General features: G+C 37.2%; 1 protein-coding gene across 1 annotated transcript in view; it reads left to right on the top strand.

Moving 5' to 3' along the window:
• Nucleotides 1–16783, top strand: part of LOC107186570 (discoidin domain-containing receptor 2-like) — a 121979-nt gene that overhangs the window by 74522 nt on the left and 30674 nt on the right. Inside the window, exons 5-6 of the mRNA XM_015574465.1 lie at nt 13227–13391; nt 15551–15684. Of these exons, the coding sequence (XP_015429951.1) occupies nt 13227–13391; nt 15551–15684 (299 nt within the window). The remainder of the gene's footprint in view (nt 1–13226; nt 13392–15550; nt 15685–16783) is intronic.

The raw sequence follows: 16783 nt of genomic DNA, 5'->3' as shown, positions 1-16783 counted from the left end.
ATAGAGCTGGTACCTGTACATCTGAAACGCTGAAAAATACGAACGTTTACGAACTTGGTTGGCGCGAAAGCTTGTCTATACAGGGTGTAACAAAAATTTTGTCCGAACCGGAAATGGGGCACTCGGGGGGTGAATTGGAACAAGTTTTTCATCAGCAACAATGTAATCTGAGGCTTCGTTACCAAGATATTAACGAAAAACCCCGACCAATCAGAGCGTTGGATACAAATCGCAGCGCGTAGCCACCGCTAGCGCGGGAACTCGGCTGATAAACGCGCGCTCTGATTGGTTGGGGTTTTTCGTTAATATCTCGGTAACGAAGTTTCAGATTACATTGTTGCTAAGGAAAAACTTGTTCCAATTCACCCCCCGAGTACCCCATTTTCGGGTCGGACAACATTTTTGTTACACCCTGTATAGATTAAAAAGCATCCAACTGATCTGACATAAATGATTCACTTGAAATTGGGTCATCGAGATGAATAGTTTCGAACATTTGAAATAGTAATTTACTGAAAATATTATTATTATTATTTATTTTCAGTGTCCCTTGCTTTTCGGCTTTGGGACGTTCCCAGTCTTCATTTACAGTATCCATTTTACATTTTGTCTCATGTTTAGCCACCTTTCTTCCCCTTTTTCATCTGAAACACTATTAAGTATGACACCCTATCTAAAGTAACAGAAAGTATACCAACATAGGGGTCCGATGCACCTGGAAAAATCAATTTCCCGAAAATAGGGCACTAATCACATCACTTCTGGTAATAGAGGATAGATTGTAGATTGATGTGTGAATTTCAATATTAAAGTAGATTGGTGATCGAACCTTGAGCGATTCCAATTACAAATATTCAATTCATAGAAATACAAATTATACGACTTCAAATTTCAAATATAGGTAAATACGTATTTGATGCTCAAATTACCGAGTAAAATGTCGGAGCATCAGCCGTATGAAAGTCGAGAATTAAAGCCTTCAAATTCCGAAAATTCAGAACCGAACGCTTTAGACAAGGAATATTTGAACCTCAGATATTTAAACTTGAAGTTTTTAACCTGCAAAATTTTAAAAATCACCATTTAAACCTGTAAAGCTTCAAAACCATAAATTACGATTTAGCTTTAAAAACATAAGTACATAAGTACCAAAGGTTAAGATTCGAAGCATTGAAATCACCACACGTCATGTATAAAGGATTCACATCCAACTTAAATATTTAATCCTTTATTTCCTAACGGTACTTCATAATACCACTCATATCAAATAAGATGCTGCCAAGTACCAATATATATAAAACCTGGCTGGGACTTATAAATATTTACGACATCTTTGAAGTCCTATGAAATGCTATAAAATGCCCCCAGCACTCAGAAACACCATAGCTATTTGAATAAAAAAATGCAAAAATTAATAGAATCACGTGTGAAGAATTTTCAAGTATCTGGAATAAAAATTGCGGTAAAAAAAATAATAACATTTACCATAAAATAACACAAGGTTCAAGAACTCGATTCGTAGCAATTTGAACAAAGAACAGAGTCCCGAGATTCGAAACTCCAAGAATTCAGTGCTCAACCATGCAAATCTCGACGGGTCCCGTTTTCGAGGGTTCAAGCGGGCGCCCTTAATGCAACGTTGAAACGCCGGACAGCCGGCGATTAATTTTCAAATTGCAATTTCATTCAATTTGGCGAGCGACGTAGCGGCCGCCGCTGAGACGATTCTGAGGGAATCCAGGCCGGGGCGTTTGGTCCAACTACGACGCTGGATCCCATTAACGCTCGTAACAGCGTTATGCCGGCTAGCTCATTGGCCGGTCTATCTACATTTCCCTCTCTGTCTCTCTCACTGAGTACGGGGCTGCACATTTATTTTCGACCTACTTCTGCTACTTGAGCACGTTTAATGGAAACGACACAGAGGATATTGTTCCGGCCGCGAAATGCATCCGCCATTGTTTCATACGCAATTCCTCGGATATCCTGTGCACGCAAAGGCTTGCCACGGTGGCGCCAACTCGCGGAACTTTCGAGCATCCGCTCCAGTTCTGACAGCGCGTTGTATTTACTACATTGTGATTTCTATGGGTAGGTACTTTCTGCGTTGTTCTTGAATATCGAACTCATTTTGGAAATGAATTCTCAATAGATCGAAAAAGATTGTAGTTTCATAACATTACTGTGTGTAGGGCAGGTTCAGCGAATCGAGAAATTGAAAGTAGTTTTGAGCCTCGTGCACTGGTAAATCAAACATTGCATTACTAATCCTTGAATGAAATTGGGCCTGAATTAAAGTCGAAGAACGGAATGTATTTGCGTACCTCTTGATTATAATGTATATAAACTATTGGTGTCGAATTAATTCTCAAATTTCTATAATGCAAAATGTAATTGAGAATCAAATATTGGCTTCGGGGCAAATTGACCCCAGGGATGTAAGAAGATTAAAATGGCGTATGGTGAATGATGAAATAAGTGAAACGAAAGTTATTTGATTTTCAGTTAATACGTGTTTGATTAAACGTTTATTTTCTTTCTAAATTACATACTAAGCTTTAAACATAGTAAAAATTCCTGATTTTCGTAATTTTTCAAATTCTCACGATGGCAAATGCTTCGTTACCTCAACCCTTAACCGAACACATGAGAAACTTGTGCGTAAACGGTCATTTGGCGTTGGAGGGGCTACTTTTTCAGGAATGACGAAACGATAGAAATTTTTACAGAATTAGTTTAACATGTAGTAACAACTTACAAGTAGGCTTATTGTATACTGCGGAGTTTATGCATTTATAGCACTCACGACTATCTGAAATGCAGTGGAATAAAATTTCAACGAGGTTTTCGTTAAAGGTTCACTTCAGACTATCTAGATTCAAATCACATTGAAATTTGCAATAGAACATTGAACATTTAAACAAGAATGGTACAACAATATTTTCTTCGGCGATGAAACTTGGTGTTTTCTACAATCTCGTAACTATCGATTGCGTGTGAAGAGGGGCGTATGTATATCAAGCTACTCCGGTTGTCACGAAAATGTTATGGTACTTGTAATGTAGAATTTTACGCGATAACGCGTGAAGGATCGATGTGTGGAGCATAATATCGAGCGGGGGGAGGGGGGGAGGGAAGTATTTGCACGAGAAAAATAAGAGGTTATCAGTTTTCATTACGCTACGCTCGTTACAGAAGACGCCGACTGACTTTTATAGACCATCGTCCCTAATGTATTGGTTTTCTTTCAGACAGAGTAAACATCCAGTCGCAAAAATGTCTAACAGGCACGGCTGGAAATATTTGAGATATTCTTCTGCACTGAGACATTTTTATCGATACCGAGTTCGACATTTTCAATATACACAAATTTACGAATGTAAATTGTACATTAGTGCATTACTACCAGCATACGTTTCTAGAGGGCGTACAAGAAATATTTCATTGGGCAAATAAAAATAAGTAATGACTAGACTGCGGAAGTTCATACAAATTCATAATTTTAGATACGAATACTTAATAATAAAAATGGGGTGGAATCATAAATTCTGTACTAGAGGCTTCACCACATTAGTGATAACTAGACTGCGGAAATTTATGTTTTATGTACTAATATCTAAGAATGAAAATGGAACAAAATTTTGAATTTTGTCCTAGAGGCTGTACTGCGTTAATAATAACACGTAAAAGATTTTAAACTTTCCTAAATCCTTTATTTAATTGCATTATCCAAGTTAAGGGATGCTATAGATACGTAAACATCCGCAATCCAGTAATAACACATAAGTAATATTAAACTTTATTAAAAACTTTATTTTAGTGCACTTTCCAAAGTACAAAGTGCTACGAATGCATAAACATCCGCAGTTTAGTAATCACTATTACTTTGAGTAAATGTACATTGACTGTACATTTTTCATGCATACATTTTTTAACTTGTATCTAGATCACCCTGTAGAGAAACTAAAGCACAGGAATGCAGAAAAACTGTTCCTCAGTGATTCTGAATGAGGCACACGCCTCAAACGAGGAATCCATTGACCCATATTTTATGTATACATGTATTAATATTTATGGATGGATACACCGTGCAGGGATTAAATACAATTTTCGAAGAGTGCTGAATTTAATAAGTCACCGTGGAATAAAGGGGAAAGTATGAATGCTAATTGAAACGAGCAATGGCGGGGCGCAGCTATTAAAATACCCGGAACAGCGAAATAAAAGTCGTGTCTATCGTGCGAAATTAACCTTCCGCGGCTTTGCCGCGGGATTCTGCGTATAATACCCTACGCTTCCGGTATTCATTAATGAAATAAAAGAGCAGATTCTTTCCAGAGGTTATTTTTGACATTCTTGTGTAATGAGACGTAGTAAAATAAGTACACGCAGTTGTCTTGTATTAATGTACCAAAGAGCAATCCGCCATTTTCTTAATCCTCATCCGTTCCTTGTCAATTTGACACATTATTCTCCTAAGAAATGATGTTTTTCTGTCATGTGTAGGTAAATGTAGCTGAGGCTCCGTGACGTTTACTTTAAAGATTTTGCAAATTTAACTACTTATCTTTTCATTATATTAATTTTTCACCACTGCGTCAATCTAATGCCAAGGGACAAATTAAGTTGGGGACATGAGGGACGGATAAGGGTTAACAAGATGACAATACTGCTAAATAAAAATTTAGAATCATTTAATGATTACAATAAATATTTTTCTGATTCAAGGATAATTGTTTCATCACAGATAACAAAAAATTTGAACACGTAGCTTTGGTTAGTATATGCTTTTCCTTAAATTTGTTTATTTATAAAATTCTAATGACTTTTAGTAGCATTTAGAAAATCATGCGTGTTACGAGTGCATAAAATCCACAGTTCAATATTAATAAATAATGGTAAATAGTAATGAGAATTAATTTTTCTTTGCTTGAATTTACTACATACTTCAGTTTAAGTAAAACTTCAACCACAAACAGTGACGTAAAGTCACCTATTGAGAAACCATCAAATAAACACAAGCTCTATTTGATTTTATTTCCAAGTTACAACCGTTTTACTACTCCATAACCTGTTCAGGAATGTATCTTAGATGTCAAAACAATATTTCCTGAACAAAATTACATTCCAAAACGAAGTTATACTTCTAAAATATCTACTTCATATTCAGTAGGATTTATGTAATGAAAGAACCAATCTTGTCCTTAAACGTGGACTTTTCCGAAATATTGATTAGGAACAAAATAGCGGACATTTTCCTGAAAAAATGCGATTTGCACCTAAAAAATCACTCGTTTTTGGTCAATTAAAAAACAAAGTATGGAACGAACAAAAGAATCCTTCGTTCAAGGACAAGTTTTTCTGATTTCAAATAAGGCGCAAAAGGCTTCATGTCAATCGACACAATAGTTTTCGAGAAATATTGATCACTGATTTGAAAAATGTAGTTTCGAGAAAAACGCGTTTAAAGTTTCAAGTCAAGCTTACACTTATATAAAATGTTAATTTTCTAACGCCTGTAACTCTGTCATTTTTAATTGGATTACCATGAAACTTGTACAGAATATTCTCGAGATGTACTTAAAGAAAATGTAGAAAGTGAAAAATCGATTTTTTGAAAATTTCTGCCTGAGCATGACCCCTTAAAGCAAAGTTACTTCACACAAAACCAGTGGCAATCGTTCTCGCGACGAAGACAGATATCCCTGTTAAAATTATCGTCAATGATTTCCATCCACGGTCAATACGTGCCCCATCATCGTAACGTACCCCGCGAGAAAAATACAACCTGGTCGAGAGCCAGCGCGCTTTATAAGTATCAGCGTAACGGCCGCCATTTGCATAAATGATTTTTCTGGGTCGCTAATGCCGAAGAACAGCCACGAGCAAGCGGAGAGGATCGTGCGCGAATATGGTCGGTTGGCTGAACGGGTCGGGTGACTCGGGTACGGGTGACATGAGAGGTCCCCCGCTATAAGAAGCGTTCAGACCGTGTGAGATCGGGCTCTAGTGGGCGGGAATGCCGGATTTATGGGGGCCGTGCACGACATCTGGCTAAAACAACCCCGATGCCGTACCCTCGGCTGGTGAACACGAACCATTACCCCCGAAACGCGGCCGCGTGCCTGCACAACGAAACACTTGCCAAGAAGTTACGCTCCTGATATTGACATCGCGATTCATATGTTTTCGCAAGGTTTGTGGGTGGTTAAGGTCTGTTTTTGGGTGGTCGAACCGTTTGGATCACGATTCGGGTATCTGGCTGTTTAGGACCTGTTTTCGAATCGTCGATCTACGATTCCAAGTTTTATTTTTGAATCGGCCGGCGGTTATAGCTGGTTTAAAGCGTCTAGACGGTTGAGGACTGTTGTCAGGCCTCCGGGCGGTTAGAACCTGGTTTCAGACCTCCAAGTAGTTAGGTCCTATTTTCGGGTTGTTGAACGATTTGGAGCAGGTTTCTCCAGGTGGTTAGAACATGTTTTCAGACCATCGAACGGTTGGATCTGATTTTGATCCTTTGAGTGATTGGGGACTATTTTCGGGTACCTGGACGACTAATCCCGCGAACCTAGGTTCGATTTTTGGACGGTTAAGGCCTTTTTTCCTCGTCAAGTGTTACTACTTTGTTTTAGGTCTCATGGAGGTTAGATCCTGTTATCGGACCTCTGAGTCAGAATAGACGGTTAGGGTGTATTTCTGGGTGTTTGGACGGTTAAGGCCTGTTTTCAGGTACGTTAAGCGGTTAGGGCCCATTTTCAAACCATCAGAGAGGTCGACCTTATTTTGAAATCTTCGGGTGGGTCGAACCTTGGAGTTCGTACCGTTTTGGTGCCGTCGATCGGATTAGGTCTGCCTTCGACTAGGGCCCATTTTCAATCCATCAGAGAGGTCGACCTTATTTCGAAATCTTCGGGTGGATCGAGCGTTGGAGTTCGATCGGATTAGGTCTGCTTTTGACTAGGGCCCATTTTCAATCCATCAGAGAGGTCGACCTTATTTTAAAATCTTCGGGTGGGTCGAGCCTTGGAGTTCGTACCGTTTTGGTGCCGTCAATTGGATTAGGTCTGCTTTCGACTAGGGCCCATTTTCAATCCATCAGAGAGGTCGACCTTATTTTGAAATCTTCGGGTGGGTCGAGCCTTGGAGTTCGATCGGATTAGGTCTGCTTTTGACTAGGGCCCATTTTCAATCCATCAGAGAGGTCGACCTTATTTTAAAATCTTCGGGTGGGTCGAGCCTTGGAGTTCGTACCGTTTTGGTGCCGTCGATCGGATTAGGTCTGCTTTCGACTAGTCACGCGTATCCACTTATGCGGAGACCAACTCGAGATTGCGTTGGTTTTAATTTCTTCGCGATTCAGGACGCATGCGTAGGTAGCAAGCTATTAAATACCGAAAAAAGTTCTTGCGATTTTTTTTCAAATTTTTCGTATTGTTAGATAAACAATATTAGTATTGATCAGAGCTTCAAATGGTTCTGAGAGTAACTGTTTCAAATTGTTATATAAAGGTTCCGACTAAAACTGTTATGAAGAACCTTTATTCTGAATTCACTGTTATGTAGAACCTAAATTTCAGACTATATCAACTTCAGTTACGGTTCTTGTATCACCTCCCATATCAGTCCTGTAACCGTTATTTTTAGGTTCTATATAAGTTCGAAAACGGTTATACAACCGATTCTCCTAACAATGGTACACAATTGTACAGTAAATGAAATCACAACATTTTACGCTTATATATGTAAGCATATTTTTTGCGAGGTATGGTAAAATTTTGTTAATTAGTTAAAAATTTCTATTAAAGAACACTTTTCATATTACAAAATAATTATATACATGTACAAATGTTTACACATGTATTTACTTACTTATTCATAATAATTTTCAATGATTTTGTTCATAGGTATATAGTAATTTATACCTGCAATATGTTGTGATTACATTTACTATAGGAGTTTGTACAATCGTTACGAGAATCGGTTCCATAACTGTTTTGGAACTTAGACAGAACCTAAAAAATAACGGTTATAGAACTGATATGTGAGCTGATATAGGAACCTTAACTGAAACTGATATAGTCTGAAATTTAGGTTCTTCATAACAGTTATTCAGAATAAAGGTTCGTCATAACTATTTCGAGAACCAAAATCAATATCGTAACATTTTTCAAGCCCTGGTAATGATACATAATTCTATCTATCTAGTTTTAATGTAGCAATCTCAATTTTTCATTTATTTCGATTTGTCATTGCCTATACACAATGAATTATTTATATCATCAGCACTATTAGCCGATGTCAAGATGATATCATAATAGAGATACGAAGCAGCACTTACAATTACGCGAGAATAACAAAGTAATTGACGACGTTACGACGAATCAAGTTTATTATCGTTGACTTTAGAAGTGACTCTCAAAAATCAGCCGATGTCGAATGAGGTACGCCGGCAAACCGGATTGATTTGGAAACTTGTTATAAGTGCACTCCTCGCCTTTGAGAGCAACTTCCGTGAAAATTGCTCGAACGACACTCAATGGAACTTCGGAATAATTTGGATGGCACGTTGTGGGAGGGGTGAAGATTGCTGGCGTAGATTAGATTAGCGGATTCACCACGGATTACAGGGTAAAGTCACCGTAACGTCCGCCCTCATACTCTCGTGTCGTGTGCTTTTAATAAGCGCGTTGAGAAAATTGCACGTGTATCGACAGTGTATTGCTAATGAGTTTTTAAATTTATGAAACGTATCGAGTTACTGTAAACGTCTTTTATTATTAGCTATAACAGTGACTGTTTAGGGCATTATTAATTCTGGCGAATTAATTGCTATCGGATAACCGTACAAGTGGAATATTAAGTGGAATAATGACGTAACAGTGGAATAATAGTTCAAATAATTTACTACGATTGCTCTGAGGTAGAGGTAGTTATAAATTCATGAATAATCTTTTATTTAACTCTCTAAATGGTTAAATGCACTCGGATAATGGGTCTGTCTACTATTGGCTGTTTCTAATTTAATAAACACTAATGGTGGTTCTAGTGGTCGCCCCTCTTTATCGATCTTCCTACTTTCTACCACATATACTTAATTATAACATATTAGTAGACATTGCCACAAAAGTAACGGTTATAAACACAGTGACACAACACTCAAGCTGTATAACTACACTTTTAATCAAAACTTAAAAATAACACTCAGCATTAAAAGAAATATAGTTTTGCTTTTACAAAAGTTCAAATTTAAGAGTTTCTATAGCCATTCCAGAACTTCAAATTCACGTCAAGCCCAACAGATGTCAAGTCAAAGTTAAGTGTCTCAGCAGTCTTTTATTAGGTCAAGCCTCTTATAATTTGCAAATTACACCTATTGGACTAATTACACTTCAGATAACACACCAGAGTTAACGTATGTGAATTTCACCATAGCAGTTAAGGGTTAATATCTCGAAACCGAATTCTCGAACGCAACTTCGTTATCCTTAATTTTCTCCTTAGTTTTGCATATATAATCAACGATGTGAAAGTGTCTGAAATTTTTATTAACGCCATATATACTCTAGTCAGAAAAAGATAGTTTTTTTTTCCATGCCGGAGCTGCGATACGAAATTTTCTTCGGTCGTCAGACGCCACTGTCCTGAAACCCGGCTTGACCGCATCGCGTGACACGGCCTGTCGGTCGCGGACGTATGCACCGTAAAATATTGAGAGTAGTTAGGCGATTCCGAGCACGACACGGTCGAAGTGGCCGCCGCGTCGTTTTTGCCGTTCATTATTAATTTTCTCGCCGCCGAGTGCTCAGTCCCACTCGACACGCTCTCGCGAGGAATAATATCCGCCGTGTGGTTTGACAATTCCTGACGCCACACCGCCGTTGCTCAATAATTCTTTCGAATTTCCGGGCCAGCGAAAACTTTCGCATTATCGGTCACTGGAGCAACTTTATCCGAAGCCTCTCTCCATAATGGAGCAGTATTTCTACTTTGGGACTTTATTGGCCACGGCGAACCGAGACTGTTTTTAATGGGTTAGATCAATATGGAGGATGTAAATATTGATTATCTTCGTCTTCTTTCTTCGTAAAGTCGAGAAAAATTTTTTTGTTTAATCCAAGAATATACGATAAGAATGAACTTTTCTATTATTTCTATTGTAACTTCCAAGGGAAGAAACAGAAGTGTCCTCCTTCGATTTTAATGAAACTTCGTATGTCTGTTAAGCAGTCAAAAATAAGAGATACGTATTTTTTTTTATCCGCTGAGACGCGATTTTAAGCGGTGAAACCACCCCTCGAAGTTTTGACCCGAAAGTACTATCTCGAAAACCAGAGGAGATAAATGAAAACTTCTAATGGACCAGGTTTGCGGTTTTTTATGTAGAATAATATGGTGTTAACGAATTGTCCAAAATATAATTTGTTTATAACAAAAAAAATTCGGATCGAAACTTCGAGGGGTGGTTTCACCCCTTAAAGTCGCGTCTCAGTCGATAAAAACAAATACGTACCCCTTATATTTGACTGCTTAACAGACATACAAAGTTTCATCAAAATCGGAGGGCGACACTTCCGTGCCTTCCCTTGTAAGAAATAGTAATATTAGATTCGGTTATCAACAGATATTGGATAATTATGTAAATTTTAATACTCGGAAGTTACTTTTCAGATAATAGAACCATAGAAAAATATGATTCGACCACTATGAAATTTCTTAAGTTAAAAAGTAAATGGACATTTATTCCTTTTTGCTAATAATAGTTTCGTTTCACTGGGTTTTACAGATTTTCAAGTGCCAAAACTGAATAATATTGACATTTATCTGTTAAACATTTTTAATCGTTATTAAACATGGTAATTATTAGTCTGCGGATTTGTATGAAAATCTAGTAATTTGGACAGTAATATAAAAAAGAATCAAAATTGAACAGAATTTTGTTTCCTGGACCAGACGATATGTATTAACAATAATACGTAAATACTGTTAAATTTGAGTTGAATTTTTATTTTGCTACGTTTTGCAAGTCTGAACTGCTATAAGTGCATAAACATCCACAGTCTAGTAATTGTTGTCCAATTCAAATAATTTCAGTGTGCCAGAGTAGCAATTTGCAACGTCCATGCCAGAAATTGTTTATGATTGGACTTAGTAATATGGTCAACAAGGAACCTATCAATGGAACAAAATGTTTACATTTGCCTTTCTCATGTACAAGAATTTAATAAATTTCAAAAACTATAAATTTGCATTTGAAGTAATCAAAACGATAAGGAATAGGTCAATTAATTATTATAGGTGCATTTTCATCTAATAGGATATACGCAAAACAGTATAATTGACTACTGTCCAATTGTACATAATTCCTGAACACACGAAGTTAAATTAATGCGCAGATCAGATCGCATTCTCCAAAGTTTCGTGTTTGGCTGCTCCATGCGTTCCAGATGAATGTCTAAACGCGTTCCCGGTTAAATGTTTGAATGTCTCTGGATGGTTTGATGTTTGGGGATGACCGCGATGTTTGGCTGAAACTAGCAGTGTGGTTGAATCGCAATTCCCTATGGTACGTGCATTAATTAAAAACAGTGTCATAATCACAAAGAAGATATAAAGCAGAAAATATATTTTAATCGAGAAAAAGTACACGTACTGTACAAAACTTCTATGTAAGTCTCGTTTATGTACAGAATGTTTCATAATATTGTGAGATGTAATATAAGTATATTAATACAAATACAAATGAATGTATTTTAAAGGGAAAATAACACAAACGCGAGACAAATCCAAACGACACCGCTGGCAGACATGAAAAATGATACTTGACGTTCGCTTTTTTATAACAATGAAATCATAATCAAGGCAAACATTTTCCACACGCTCTAAATATCTAAATATATGTTCACATACATTCCAGGCATTCTGCTCCCACATATGTTGTACATAAAGATATAGAATTTAGGATTAAATGAGCACAGGAGAATTACCCGTATCCACATAAATATCTGTTTTTCTTGAACTCCTCCCGAAATTATAGGAACTTTAGTATTACGATAATTAAATACGAAAATAATAATGCAAAACGTTTCTTGCTACAGGCTAAACAAAAATTCACATGAGGCTTTTAAACAACTGAGCAGTTTGACTGTACCATGGCATAATCAATTACATGATTAATCATTTCAAATTTCTTATTTTATAATTACTGAAATCCTAGATATGCTTTTATCGAAATTTATGTTAACCTTTAATTTTTTATACACTTTACATTACACTGTGTACTAAGTTATATTGTATTATATATTACACAATGTAATTTAGCATACAGTAAACGGTGGTAGTTCTAGTGTTAAAAAACTTGTAGACCGGTGGGAAAGAATAGTAGAGGCTAAAGGAAATTATGCCATTGATTAAATAAATCACTTTCTGTCAAAATAATACACTAGAATTTATTTAAAATAAACTCACACGAACTTTCCGGTCGACCCATTACGTAAAACGATTTATTCGTCGATCAAAACCACCGAATAAATGCGCCTACGACACACCAGATCGATCGTAAATCCCGCGAGATTCAAACCGCTCCACAGTGTTACAGAACGCCTATTCAGGAGTTCAGAAGCTTAATTTGGATGTAAAAATGGGAATTCCAAAATCAAACTTGGTAAGCATATATTTAATGTTCATATACATTAAAAAAGATATAAAATTAATAAGTAATGCTTTTTAATAAGTAACTTGTGATTGACAATGATAACTCCGTAAAAAAAAGAAGTTTTTATTTTATTTATAAAACAATGATTATTAGAAAGCATTACTTTTTAATTGTGTATGTTTTTAATACATATGAACATCAAATACATGCTTACCACGTTTGGTTCCGAAATTCCCACGTTCACACCCAAATTAAGCATCTGAACTCCTAAATCGGCGATCTGTACCACTGTGCGCCCGAACGCGTGCACAAACCAAGAGTGAAGAAACTCGTCGCTAGACGCGACCAGCAACGACACAGTCGTTTCGATGTGTAAAAGTAAGCTGGTTGGCGAAACAATACGTCCCCAGACCGGCGAAACAATACCGCGCGATTCTTTCTTTCCCAGGCGTGACACCCTTTGTGTCGGGAATAGAGCAAAGGAGCAACGCGCGGAACTCTCTTACAGTTTGCTTTACAAGGGGCCGGCATTGTGCCCGGAAGTTGTCACCAGGAAACTTTCCTGTGTTTTCAGGCGGTGTCGTCAGCTACACCATACCGGATTCCCCGACGGCTGAGCTCGGCGACGTATCGTACGACGGCAGAAGGAAGGACAACTTGTTGACCGATGGCCTGGGCCGGCTGATCGATGGCGAGGTCGGCGCGGATAATTACAGGCTGGACATGGGAGATGGAAGAGGTAATCGGTGGGTGGATACGCGGTAGGGTGCTAAGTGCCGAAACTGGACGACGACGGTGGGCGCCTTGAGAATATCTTCGATCCAGAAATCGCTCGTGGCAACGTCCTCGTTGTCCGTGTGTGTCGTTCCGTGAGTTTTGGAGGGGGGATCTACGGATATCGATCTGTTTCAGAGGTTCCGTTTGCTGATTGTATTCGGCTGTATTGGTGATGTGATTGGACACGGTTTTGTTTGATTAATACCATGGATTGTTTGAGAGGTTCTCGAAATAGGAAAACAACTGACAGGGTGTTAATGAAAATGTGGGACACATTCATAGAGTGATTCTGTATGGGAAACTAACAAATGACATCACTCGATTTTCATTTCGCCGAGTTGGAAGCAATTTGGTAGAGAGGCAATATTTTGAAAAATATTTTACAGGTATGTCTTTTAGATGCTGATATTCGTATCTGGGGGGTGAAAGCAACCCTCGGAAGTGGGGGTGAAAAATATATTTTTCTTAATATAATGTTTTATTTAGTATTTTGGAAAACTACTTAAGTAGTTGTTTTTATTATTATAAAACACAATTATTGTTAACAAATATTTTTTCTATGTCAAATAGTTTGTGAGACGTTAAAGAAAATGTATTTTTCACCCAAGATATTGAACACTATTTTCACCCCTAGATGTAAATGTTAGAAGCTAGGAGACAATACGTGTAAAATATTTTTCGAAACACTACCTCTGTACCAAATTGCATAAAAATTGATGTATTATACATCAGTGATGTCCCTTGTAAGACGAAAATTGATGACGAAATTGTATCCGAAACTTTGTTTCTTGGAGTTATTAATTGTTGATAATCGGGCTGAGCTAATTAGCTGGAAACCAACTGTTCGACTAGTATAACCCATCGCGCCAGACGTATGTATTTCGCGCGTATTGTGCTCATATTTTTAACAATTAATAACTCAGAAACGAAGCCTAGAATGCAATTTTGTCATACATGATTTTCATCTCCGTTTTAGCATATAGAAACCACTCTGTAAAAATGTTTCACATTTTTATTAAAACCCTGTATATCGTTTTCAGAATATTACTATTTCCCCATATATTTTCTCTCTACGTATAATTGATCTTAGTGCATCGTAAATTGCAGTCGTTGTGGCATTTACAAGATGGCATTTTATTAACTCTTTCGAGACGGATTTTTTTGACGACGATTCAATCACATAATAGTACGGGCTACAATACATTCAAATATGATGGAAAAAACTAAGTTAAGCATAGTTTCGAAAATTGAATATACATATACATATGCAAGTCCCGTTAATCCTTTACAATGTGATCATGTGTTACTGATGACCAAATGAATTTTAACAACTGGGAAGTAAGTTTATTCGTTGAAATGTCTTAAAATATAGTTAACAAGGTAAAATAATTGATAGAATAAGGTATTTAATTATAGTATTATAAATAGTAAGATGTAAACCGTTTAATACATAGCCCAATAACTTGACCATACACTTCTAGTCGATTTTTCATTTCGGGTGTTAACATCTAATACATATTTTTCTTTCTAAATTTCATTCAGAAATATAAATAATTGAATTTGGGAGTATAATATTCCAGCAGACATTGTAAAACTTACCTCGGAAGCAATTATCCAATTAGTCTCGAAAGGGTTAAACCTATGACCTCCATTCTACTTCTTTCAAGTGGTCAGCTCAACAATACCATCCGCACTACATCTCCTCCAATTATTTCAAACAATTCATTAACCAAAACTTCACTAATAAATAATTATTCACTCGTGAAAGAATCGATATATTAATTCGTAGATCGTCGAAAAAACATTAGAGTGCTACCTACCGTTAGCATTCGACAGCGGGAAGACTTATCGGCACTTGGCACCCGCAAACACTAGAGTCGATTACGCGAGCGACGCTTTACAAAACACAGACCCGTTGAAGTTCCCGCGAGAAGAAAGCTTTCCCGCGCCCTGGAAGTTGCCCCCGAACCCGGGGAATCAATTCAATTAACGAGAGAAACAATAGATCAATCCTTGCTCAAGGCTTTAACTTCGTAGTCCCGCTTTAACGAAGTTGTTTAGCAAGGACGAGAATGGATCAATTCCAGCTGCGAAATAGATGTTGTTTTTCTGTTTCGCTAGGCACCGGCTGGGTCGCATGGATGCGCGACACTTTCGAGGACGACTACGTAGAGCTTGTGTTCGTGTTCGAGGTAACCTGGATCTTCGAGGCGGTCCACATTTACACCAATAATTACTTCTCCCGCGATGTGCAGGTAATACTTTTAATGCGTAACCCTCCGTGGACCAGGCCACCGATCCCCATAAACCTCCATCGGTGGCTGACGCGGAAGATAAAACTTTTAATGGCCCTCGCCATCGTCGCTCTGGTCGCTCTCGATAATTTTCCTAGATAAGAGGTTACGTGGCCAGTGATTAAAAATATGTGCACTGTAAATTATTCACGGATGAACCGGTCGGATGCATTGATGTTTCCTGATTCGTTGGTCTCGCGTGAATCTGCTGTGACAGAAAGAGGTCGTGACTTGGACGATTCTTGACGTTAAATAGTGGGTTGCTGGAACAGTCGTTCATTTTCTGTGCCGGAATATTAAAAGGAAAGCAGGAATTTTTAAATAGTAGTGGAGGTGGTCCAAATGCTTTCTCTTAATCAATTTTCCTATTTATCAGTATTTTATTTCATGTTGTAAGTCAAATATTAATTGGAATTGTTCATAAGAGTTACACATTTTTAACTCGGGTACTTAGGAAATGATCTTGACCATATAATTTGTCATGTTTATTGTTTTTAGTATCAACATTGAAAACAAAATTGAAAACATAACTAAAAATGTGGAATATCTACACACATGTTCATTAATTTTCATTTTATGTGAACGTTGTTGACTGTTTTCAGCTGAACAAATTAATCAATCTTACTAATTAACATAGTATCAATTATCAAAAAGGCAATTTACATTTCTGTTTACGTCAGCGGCTTCGTTTACGAACAAAAACATTTAATAAAAATACTTATTTAAAAAGTGTAATAAATTACACGAGTTCAATAATAATGTAATATATGTATTCTCTAACAACACACTGAAATGATCCTCTATTCTGTTTTCCTTAAACATTGTGTTTCATAGATTTACCATTTCGAGGGATAGTATTTTATTATAAACTAAAAGTGTAAATTTCCTTAATGAATGAAAATAAACCACATAAGAATAAGAACCCGGATTTTAATTAATTACGTGTGACGTGCTCTGTAAAATGGGGTTAAGTCGTGAAAATGTCGATTTTAATTTTACAGATTTTTTTGTTGGCAAAAGTATGCTCTTTGGAATGAGACCAACTCCAATTTCCAAGAAT

The sequence above is a fragment of the Dufourea novaeangliae genome, unplaced genomic scaffold (assembly GCF_001272555.1).
Source record: "Dufourea novaeangliae isolate 0120121106 unplaced genomic scaffold, ASM127255v1 scaffold65, whole genome shotgun sequence".
NCBI lineage: Eukaryota > Metazoa > Arthropoda > Insecta > Hymenoptera > Halictidae > Dufourea > Dufourea novaeangliae.
Note: the sequence above shows the minus strand (reverse complement) of the source record. Positions and strands in the feature narration are given on the sequence as shown.